This window comes from Phoxinus phoxinus, assembly GCF_949152265.1.
Source record: "Phoxinus phoxinus genome assembly, chromosome: 2".
NCBI lineage: Eukaryota > Metazoa > Chordata > Actinopteri > Cypriniformes > Leuciscidae > Phoxinus > Phoxinus phoxinus.
This window is the reverse complement of record NC_136877.1, coordinates 50,985,516-50,996,133: the sequence shown is the minus strand read 5'-3', so window position 1 is coordinate 50,996,133 and position 10,618 is coordinate 50,985,516. Positions and strand designations below refer to the sequence as shown.

The following is a 10,618-nucleotide window of genomic DNA, read 5'->3' as shown; positions in this document are numbered from 1 at the left end:
GAACTTAAATGGTTGTAATTCAAGAATGCTTTGAAATATAGATGTAAGATTGGTCTTGTTTTTAAGAAGACATTTGGCAGATTTTGTAGAAGTGAAATAAATTAAGAAAGTTAACCCTCTGGGGTCTGTGTTTTTGGGGTGCTTGAGTGTCACAGAGCGACCTCTATCGCCTCCCTCTGGTGGCATCAGATCACTTTCCCCTGAATACTAGGACTGCACTTCCCATCTTCCACCTCCTCACACTCATTATCTACCAGCCCTGTCCCATCCCATCATCAGCGCACCTGTTCTCACTCTGACTCTCTCAGCTCCCTTTATATGCACGCTCCCAACTCACCTTCATTGCGAAGTCTTGTTTCTGCCACGGCGTTCATTTCCAAGCGATCTCTATAACTTCCCAATTATTCCTGGTTCTCCGACCCCAGCCTGTATTTCCAAGGATCCTTCACGAACGTTCTCTGCCTGCCCTGCCTGGTAACCACTCTGTTTCCTGGATCTCCCTTGCCTGTTCCTAGTCTGCCTTGTCTCTTTGCTACATTGTGTATTTCAATAAAATTACTGCAAATCACATTGAGATGTTTTGACATGCCCTGATATTTGTATTTTTTTCAGTTGCTTATAAACATATTAATGGCAAAGGTGTAATTACACTCTATTTAGCACGAACATGGCTATCATAATATGTGAGCAACATGTATGTACATGTTTGCATTTTTGAGAGAATATTATTTATGCGTGGTTATTCAAAAAACTCAAACTTAAATTTTCTGATATAAGACTAATGGAGTTGTCGCCTAGAGTTTTTACTTCACAATTATCTGAAAATCATCCGGCTAATCGTTCACATTAAACAATAGATTTATTTAAATTTTGTAAGACACTTTTTGTTTGGAAAGGCAAAATGCAGGTGGACGTGAATGATCCAACAAGGTCATGAATAATGTCCTCATTCACACCTGAGGAGACAAAGAAGACCTGCTAATGCTGCATACTAATGAACCTTTCATTCAGGTGTCACTGAGCCACAAGAAAGAATGCAAAGACAACACACACACACACATATATATATACAAACACATATATACATACACACACACATATATATATATACAGAAATTTATAAATATTCAATAAATATTTTATTGGATGTGCCTTTCGTTAACACGGCAACGGCGGTTTTGGGGCTTAAAAACGCAAAAAAGTGAAACCACCCTCCAGAGTGGAAATCTGAAAAACACTCCACCATCGCGTTCCCGTCTAAAGGGTAAAAACGCAAAAGTCTGCTAGACAGTGAAGGCGTCGCGTACATGTTTACGTCACAGGCATGCGCCAGTACAGGAAAATAACAAAACATTATCAAACTAAAATATAGCATTAATTTCATTGACAAAAAAAAACTAAAAAAATCTGTCATTTTTGAGCGACACGCGAAGAGCGCCGAGGGTTAAAGCAGCAGCTTTACCGTATTAAACATGAAAAACAGAATCAGTGTCTCTTTCACTTTCAGTGCTTCACATTGCCACCTTGCCGCCTGGAGTGCACACTACATCCAATCTCACACACTTTTGCGTCACCATATGCACGCAGATTCCCCCCATTAACGCTAGTCTAAACACAGAATAAAAAGTGATAACGCAACGCCAATTTTGCATTTTCTCTTCAGATCGTTTCTGTGTAAACATAGCCTTAGTAGCTAAATGTTTGATTTACAGAGTCAACTGTTTTCTGACAGAAATGAAAATGATGAACTTTGAATAATGCAGTGCTATTTATTACTGAATCAAGACTATAAAATATATTTCCGGCCTTATTCTGTGAAAAATAATAATAATAATCATCTAGTGTGAGTGATAATCATCTTTAAGAGTGACTAATACGTTGTTATACAGTATATAAAGTCCACGATGATTTAATGCATGGGTTTCCAATCTTTTATATGCCATGGGCCCCCAAATATGATCATCCCTGTGTGAACAGAATATAATAAAGTATTTTAAGGAATTAACAGTCTGATGAAAGGACAACAGTCCTGATTTATTTATTTTGTCATGTCTTAAGTCTAATATGCCCATAAAACTTGTGAAGGATAGTGGCAAGCATCAGGTATGACATGGTAAGCATGAATAGGGTACAGTACACAGGTATGCATTGCATTTACGCCGGGTCTCCACGGTTGGTATGTGGGTTGTCCAATCTGATTGTATGTGAAAACCTCCTTTGACTTTACTGCACATGCAGACCTCCGCAGGGTAACATCTTCCACATGCAATGGCTGTGCAACCGGCTCCACTCCCAGGTCAATATCCTTATAACTTCTCCCAGCTATGCAGACATCTAATTGTTCCAGAGGTTCCACCGATGGCAACAGGTAAGCCGGAACGTTTCTGGGCGTTACCGGCGTAAACTAATATTTTTCCTTGATACTGCGCCACAGCCAATCATTGCTGTATGCTTATTGGCTCACTGACTTTGACGAGATTAACCCCTTAGGTGTCTAATTTTGGTTCCGAACGACAACACATTTTTTGATACTCGATGGTATCAAGGCAATTCGGTCGGTGCCTAAAAAGTATTGAACTCGATACCCAGTCACATCCTTCAAAAACAGCCTTTTCATAAACTCTGTATATTTAGCAGTCAGGAAGGCGTTGATGCAATCAGCAGGTTCTGCGTAGTCACCAACACTGAACACGCCCAGCAGTCCAGAGAGCCCCCGAGCTCCAGCGGAGCTTCACCTCCCCCAGCCTCCGCAGCAGAGTAAGGTATCAGACATGTGACTGATTGTCCGGTCCGTCATGCTCAAGTGGCAGATCATTCACTTGCTAAAGCAGATTGCCGTGCAGTGCATGGATCACCAGTTTTAGCTTGAATTCGAATATACAGGACCGACTTCTGTCCTTTCAATAACACGGTGAACCTAGTTTTCCCAGTAAAGGAGTTTGCCAGGCCCTCCTCTCTCCGATAGGTTACGGACAACCACATGATCATCTGGCTGAAGCACAATTCCTCTTACACCACAATTATAGTATTGTTTTCCCTTTTGCCGAGCACCTTTAACCATTTTTAGTGACAAACTAGTATGCCTCCTGCATCCGGGAAGCCCACTTCTGCGGATCATTCCTGCCGGGTCTCAGTCTGTGACTCAGGTTCAAGGTTAAAGAGCATATCAACGGGCAACCGTGGGGCTCTTCCAAAAAGGAGAAAAAACGTAATAACTTAACGACAGGGGGTCGTTCGAGAATGGGTAATGCCAGCCAGTTGCTGAAGTAGTTGGACTAAGTTATTCTCAAATTCACTGCTCTGATGATGGTGAAGCTTTTGTGGATAACCAAAAGGGTGGAATAAAGTCAAAGAAAATCTTTCCATTAGCTGTTTGTTTTTCCAGATTTGTTCCACGTTCGGTAGGCCTGAGCAAAGCGAGTAAAGGCAAGTGCACACTACAGGATTTTAAAACGTCGGGCTGAACTGTGCAGTTCACACTACATGACTTGCTCTCTGTGAAATCAGGAGTGTTCAAGTTGTTGAGCTGTTCACACCACACGACACAACGTGATTGATCCGCAACAGGAGGTAACTCACTACACGAGTTGACAACAACTCTGTCAGCCAACGATTCTACCTTGTCTACAAACCACGTTTTATCACGAAGAAATCACGCGATAAAACGAACCGGAAATTACGCAATACAGCACGCGCGCCACTACCCAGCGAAGAAGAACACAAGTACACAACACGCGAGTCTTTGTTTGAATATGGACGTCAGACAGAAATTAGTGCTGCAAACTGTTTGCGCGATGATTTGCTCTGGAAAAAATAATAATAATTCCCATAGACAGTATATAAACGGTATTTTCCCAGTGACCTCAACCCATGCCTTGCTCTGATTGGCTGTAGCTCATGGCATCACATGTGTTTGAGTCGTGCGACAGCTCCAGATATCTAGCATGCTAGATATTTTTCTGGGCTCGGCGACGCGTCCGCGAGGCGTCTGCGAGCGTCTTTGATGCGTTGTTGGCTCTTTCATACTAACAGATTGGCGAGCGTTCATCGGCCGCTAATCCCCCGCGATTTGCACGCGATAACAACCCGACCTGTCGGCGAGCTCAACGATTTGCAAATCGGGCTTAAATCGGGCTTAAAATCCTGTAGTGTGAACTAGGCATAAAGTGGTCGACTAGAACCGAGATATACTCATAGCTACCCTTACTTGGTTCAATATGCAGATGATCATCAGCATATTCATCAGATCGCAATTGAGCTGGACACAAGTTTTGAATTGAGACTTTGATACGCTTTGATGAGCCAACAGGGACATCAACTAAAGCTGGGAACAATTCTAGACCCCTAAGTGCAATGATTCTCAGGGCTAGGCTGAAACATGATTGTACCTCCACTGTGCCAACCTCGATCTCTGCACTTGACTTCACGGATCTTGCCTGCAGGGATATTGTGCAGTGTCGGATGCAGTCACAGCCTCAAACCTTCACAATAGCTGTGTCCGAATATGATATGTAATGCAGTGTAAAAAGGGATGATCAGCAAACATCCGCAAAAATGGAGCAGTCGTGGCCTAATGGTTAGAGAGTCAGAGGTTGCAGGTTTGATTCTCAATACTGTCGGGAAAGGACTGAGTTCCCCTTGAGCAAGGCTCCTAACCCCCAATCGCTCCTTTGCCACCACAGCAAAAATGGCTGCCCACTGCTCTGTGGGTGTGTGTGTGTGTGCGTGTGTGTGTGTTCGTTCTCTACTCACTTCTCCTAATGTGTGTGCACTAACTTGGGTGGGTTAAATGTAGAGGTCAAATTACAAGTATGGGTTACCATACTTGGCCTTCCCCTTTTACTTGACTTTTTTTTTCTCTTTTTTCAAAAAGAGACAGAGAAATAGGTTTAAAATAGTAGAAGTAAGTAGCACTCCAATTAAATGCAATAATGTTTTGTAATGCGAGTGAAGAAATTTTCCCATTTTATAATGTTGACTGAGAGATGGCATCACACCAAGAGTGAGTGATGTCACTTATGTAGTCCTGCTGATTTCCATGATTAAGGAGTTACGTGTTGCTGCTGTTGTCTTATGTCTTATTTCTTTGCACATGTTTTTGGCCATTACATTTTGTGCATACAGTATAGCGGTCATGACAGAATTAAACATGAAGAGATATTGTGCTGATGGAGTGCGTCTTAAATATTGTTTTTGGGATGCAGAAACATGCTATTGGTCACTGAAAGTATTGATGGTGAACAATGGAAAACAAATGATAAGGATAGAAAGGCAAATACTGATGTGGATTTTTCCTGTGAAGCTGCTATGGAAATACAATATATATACAGATCCTTCACTCACATTCAAATTAACTTGTTTCCAAAGAATTACAACAATAATGACCAACACAGAGAATGGATGTAAATTATGCAAATTATGAAGAAAAATGCTTTTTCTAGAGTAATACACACATTATGTGTTGAGCTGAATAAGGGATGAGAGCAGATATAATAATCACGTAGTTTAAATCTGCAGACAGAAACATCAGACTCAGGACAGAAACACACGACCTCTAAAGTAAGAACATGTTCATTCTTCACACACAATTACACTTTCAGATGTTCATATTGTCTCAATGATTGTGAATTGAGTTATGCTTCTAAGATGTTTTATTACATGATCATGTTAAAACGAGTTTGAGTTTTTCAATGTGTTTCTTCCTCAGAAATGGACCAAACTCTATATTTCATTCTTCTTCTCATTGGTGAGTGTGTTTGTTGTTTTATTTATGCTATATTTTTCTAAAGATCATAATCATTTGTTAACAAACACGTATTTATTACTTCAATGAGCTCATTGTATCTGCATTAAATGATTACATTCTTTCAATTAATACATTTTGGTAACACTTTATTTCGATAGTCCACTTTAGACATTCTTCTGACTATAAGTAACTTGGCAACTACTAGTCAACTTATTCTCCTAACCTGAACCCGAACCCTAACATAACAGTCTACAGTCTACTAACACTCTAATGAGAGTTAGTTATAATTAGTATAATGTCTAAAGTGGATAACAGATCACTCTAAATGTACATATGGACTTGCATTTTCTGTAAAGCTGTGTATCGCTATACAAATAAACGTGAATTGAATTGAATTTCATAGTTTCATCATGTTTGACCCTGATAACCCTTTAGAACCTGAAGCTAAAATGGGTGTTTTTCACATATGTGCGATCTTCATGTGCAAGGTGTCATGTTTTTCAGAAAAAGATTAGCTTTCAACACATTACAGTTATTGACTATTATTGTGTGTGGTGAGTTTGTAAATAGAATTTAAATAGACAAAAAATAAAAAAAACGAGAATAAATTTCCAGATTTTTATTTAGAAAAAAACAGAAAAATCATGAACGAAAGAAACTAACACTTTAAAGTTGAAAAATTAAGTATTATACAACTATACAAGTCTTTTTTGTAACATTGGGTTGCACAGTTTTCATTTAGGACACTTTTTTTCATGCACACACACATACAAATGCGTCCATTCATATTAGGCACACACACATACGCATGCACACACCACATAAAGATACGTGAAAAAGTAACGGCCATCCGCCTCCCATGTTTCATTAAAAATCATCCCAATCCCCTCTTCTGCTGTCTACTACTTCTTTCTCCATGTATTTGTTTGTGTCTTTTATTATTTTATGCAATCCAAAACACTCTAACCTGCCGCGCTTCGTATCTCTCGGTTCAAATCCTTCCTCCCCGCTCTTCCAGAAAGCTGCAGTCATTTGCTGACGGAAAGCATGATATTACCGTAATAAGCCATATATTGCCGAAAAGCGCATGTTGTCTACTGTCAGGGGCAATATGAATGGTTTTGATAGTGCAAACAGTTGAAGAGTTACGGTACAATGAATACAGCTCGCTGGTGTGTGTCGGCGACGACGCATTCGGTTCTAAAGGGTAAATAAAATAATTGAATCAAACCCTCTCTTTCACAGCTCTCTGCTCCGTATCTGAATGTGTTCAGCATCAGTATCACTTTATAAACGAGGGGAAGAACTGGACTGAAGCTCAGAGACACTGCAGAGAGAGTTACACAGATCTGGCCACCGTTGACAACATGAGGGACATGAACGAGCTGAAGAAGAGTGTGAATACTGGAGGTGTTCAGTATATCTGGATTGGGCTGAAGAGGACGAGTGTTGATAAATGGCAGTGGTCTTCAGGAGAACCTGCGCTCTATCTGAACTGGAGACCTGGACAACCTGATGGCAGAGATGAGTGTGCTTTCATGAGAAATGGACAATGGCAGGATACTCCATGTAGTCTCAGCCTGACTTTCATCTGCAGTTCATCTAACAGTAAGTGCAGCTCCATACAGTCTCAATAAACATTCATTTGTAAAAAAGATGCACCATATACTGTACAAAATTAATGCAACACTGAATGCTGCTACTTTTTAATGTGCTCATAAATGTAGAAGATACTTTGGAAAGTTGTAAGACTCAACTTATTTTAGAAAATAAACTGATATTGAACACATTTTGATGTGTTGTTCATAACTGTGGGAATCTGCCATTATGAGCCTATATAATTATATTTTCAGCAAACGTTATACTGTACATTTTAAATAAAAAAAATATCAAACCATTGTATTGACAAACATACTGTAAAATGTAATAAATTAATGAATGCATAAAATGTTAAGATGATAGATGTACTACAACTTGCCCCATCTTGATATTTATGCACAAAATGCAGTTCTTGTCTTTTTGGTGGGATTGTATTGTGTTCACTTGTTACACGTATTACAGAAATATGATAGTCATTTTTTTTTTGCAGATTGTAATAAAAAAAAATCTTAACACAAACCTGTAAAACTCACCCGTCATTGAGATGAACTTTAACTGAACTCACAAAGACAAATTGTCCATTACAACGTGATAAACCAATCAGACTAGAAACAAGACAAACACTAAGAGTGTTATTATTGCAACAATATTAATTTGTATGTATTATTAGTCTACAATTCAACCTTTTGAATATTTTTTTTTTACTGATGTGGCGCTGGCAATGTTGAATTACCAGTAGAAAAAGTTCGCGACTACGCCACCCGGGGAATTTCGCCCCGGGAGATATGGACAACATTCAAATTATTATCATTAGGTCACTCAGGTTCACTTTCTCTAATAAAGGTAGGCAGAGACGTGGATATAAACAAAATGTACAAAAATGTTATTACAAATTTAATTTAAAACAGTAAGATACTCACATAAAAAGACTAACAACCAGGAGCCACACTGGCAAGGGTTTGGGTTACCACACAACACTCAAATAGACAAAACACACATTTAACTAACCAAACCAGCAAACACACACCCTTTTCTGTATCAATACACCTATCACAAAGACACAGCAAAAAGACACACAGACACAGCAAAAATTTAAAACACAACTATCAGGGCTGAGGTTAACCACGGAAGGAGGGATCACTAAATTAATTCACAGAAAAACACTCACACCATCAAACAGCCTCATAGGTGTCACAGCAAACCGTTCAAAGAAAACCCCACCACCAAAAGAGATCCTCCCCCCGTGGACCCCAGCACCTGAAAGAAAAATCACAAAAAAGAATAATTAATCACAAATAGTATACAATTACATGCAAAAAGATAGGCACCAACACATAAATAACTCGATCCCCACAATGGGCTCACTAGCAGATGGTTTGATGCTCTGGCTTTAACGGCTAACAAGCGTCAGCCTCAGCAAGTCAATAAACACGTAACATTAAATCAATAAATTGTCAATAAAACCAGACAGCAACGATCTTCATGCGTGGAGTGACACGATCTTCTCAGATGACAACAGGTTGTCTGGTAAACTGGAGCACCAGCAGAGCAATAGAATCGGCTCTCTTAATCTCGCAGCAAGAGGTTTCAGGGCTATAACAGCTGTTTATAGCACCAGCCGGACAAACAATTTGCCTGGACGAAAGGGAGAATCCGGAAGGGGACGATGCATCCACACAATGTATTCGTTCACACACAAACTATTTGTGTGTTTGTCAGGCACCGATACTCAAAATCATATAATCTGCGGTTCGGCTGGACTTCAGGAACGCTGAAAGTGAGCGCACAGACCAAGACAAGCCAAGGGAAACTAGCGAAGACAGGAGTCGCTGTAAACACAGAAGGAGGCGGAGTCGGACGTGACACATCCCAAGCTACAGCCAACCAGCTCTTAAATAGGGAGGGCTCCCTGCTGATAGGTGCTCACTGATGTCACTCATCTCATTCGCTCGGTTACACTGACATATTTCTAAGGACTAGTTAACAAACATATTCAACTGCAGTTTTACATCTTCATCTGTTTGACGTTTCTCTCATTTAGATCTGTGTGTCTGAATCCAGTATTCTAGAGAAATGTGTAACAAAACATGATGGAGAAATATAGTTGCAATAAAATGATCACAAAATTTCACAATGGATACTTGATGTTATATCAGCAAAATCATCATGAATATAATTTGTATATTTAATATATCATCAGCTGTAGAAACAGTCTTTGAATGACACGTGTTGCTGATGCTTCTGCTGCTCTTATTCACATTAAAAACCAGAAAGCAGCGTAAGAATAATGAACAAACTTTTCCATTTGTTTCCAAACATTTCCAAAAGTTTCCATGTGTTTTTCTTAAAGTGAACACAGGACTCGTCTTTGTCAATCAGACGAAGAACTGGAGAGACGCTCAGAGTTTCTGCAGACAGAATCACAGTGATCTGGTCAGTGTGAGGAACCAGAATGAGAATCAACAGGTTCAGAAGTTCATCACTGATAATCACATATCTAATGATGTCTGGATCGGTCTGTTCAGAGACTCATGGCAGTGGTCAGATCAGAGTAACTCCTCTTTCAGAGACTGGGCTCCTGGTGAACCTAATAATGTTGGAGGAAATGAAAACTGTGCAAAACTGTACATTCAGAACGCTCAGGGTCAATGGTATGACGATTCTTGCAACCACCGATATCCTTTTGTGTGTCATGAAGGTGAGCAGATCCTCACAAACACACACAATCCATCCATCAGCTCCAGATATCTTAAAGCTCACGCTACATGTCTGACATGACAGATTCCTCCACAGTGTTTGTTCTGCATGTTGTTTTTGATCAGTCTCTCTCTAGTTTCTGCTTGTGGTGTGTTTTGTGTCCAGATAAACTGATTCTGATCAGAGAGAATCTGACGTGGCCTGAAGCTATGAGATACTGCAGACAGAATTATACGGATCTGGTCTCGGTTCATTCAGAAGAGATGCAGGAGGAGGTGATGAATGTGGTTAAACGTGCGTCTACTGAGGCGGTGTGGTTGGGTTTACACAACTTCTGCAGCATGAACATGTGGATCTGGTTGAGCGGAGAGATCGTGTGCTATCAGAACTGGGCTCCAGGGAACGGAACGACACCGGAAGACTGCAGCCTTGAGAAGAGAAAAGGAGCAGTTCAGTCTGGAGGAGATCAGCGCTGGATCAGCCGTCCTGAGACTCACAAACTCAACTTCATCTGCAGCAGATCTTAGGAGTGAGAAGACGTTTGTGTGTTTACTTACATTCACTTTTCATTATTTC

General features: G+C 40.2%; 2 protein-coding genes across 2 annotated transcripts in view; both read left to right on the top strand.

The window, feature by feature from the left end:
- LOC306992573 (uncharacterized protein) overlaps window positions 1-10,618 on the top strand; it is an 868,003-nt gene that overhangs the window by 185,170 nt on the left and 672,215 nt on the right. The window lies entirely within an intron of this gene.
- On the top strand, window positions 5,710-10,569 carry LOC306994469 (C-type mannose receptor 2-like; the record flags this gene model as incomplete). The annotated part of the gene is made up of 4 exons (XM_079604983.1): window positions 5,710-5,746; window positions 6,992-7,354; window positions 9,696-10,043; window positions 10,208-10,569. The coding sequence occupies 4 exons, from the start codon at window positions 5,710-5,712 to the stop codon at window positions 10,567-10,569; spliced, it is 1,110 nt and encodes a 369-aa protein (XP_079461109.1).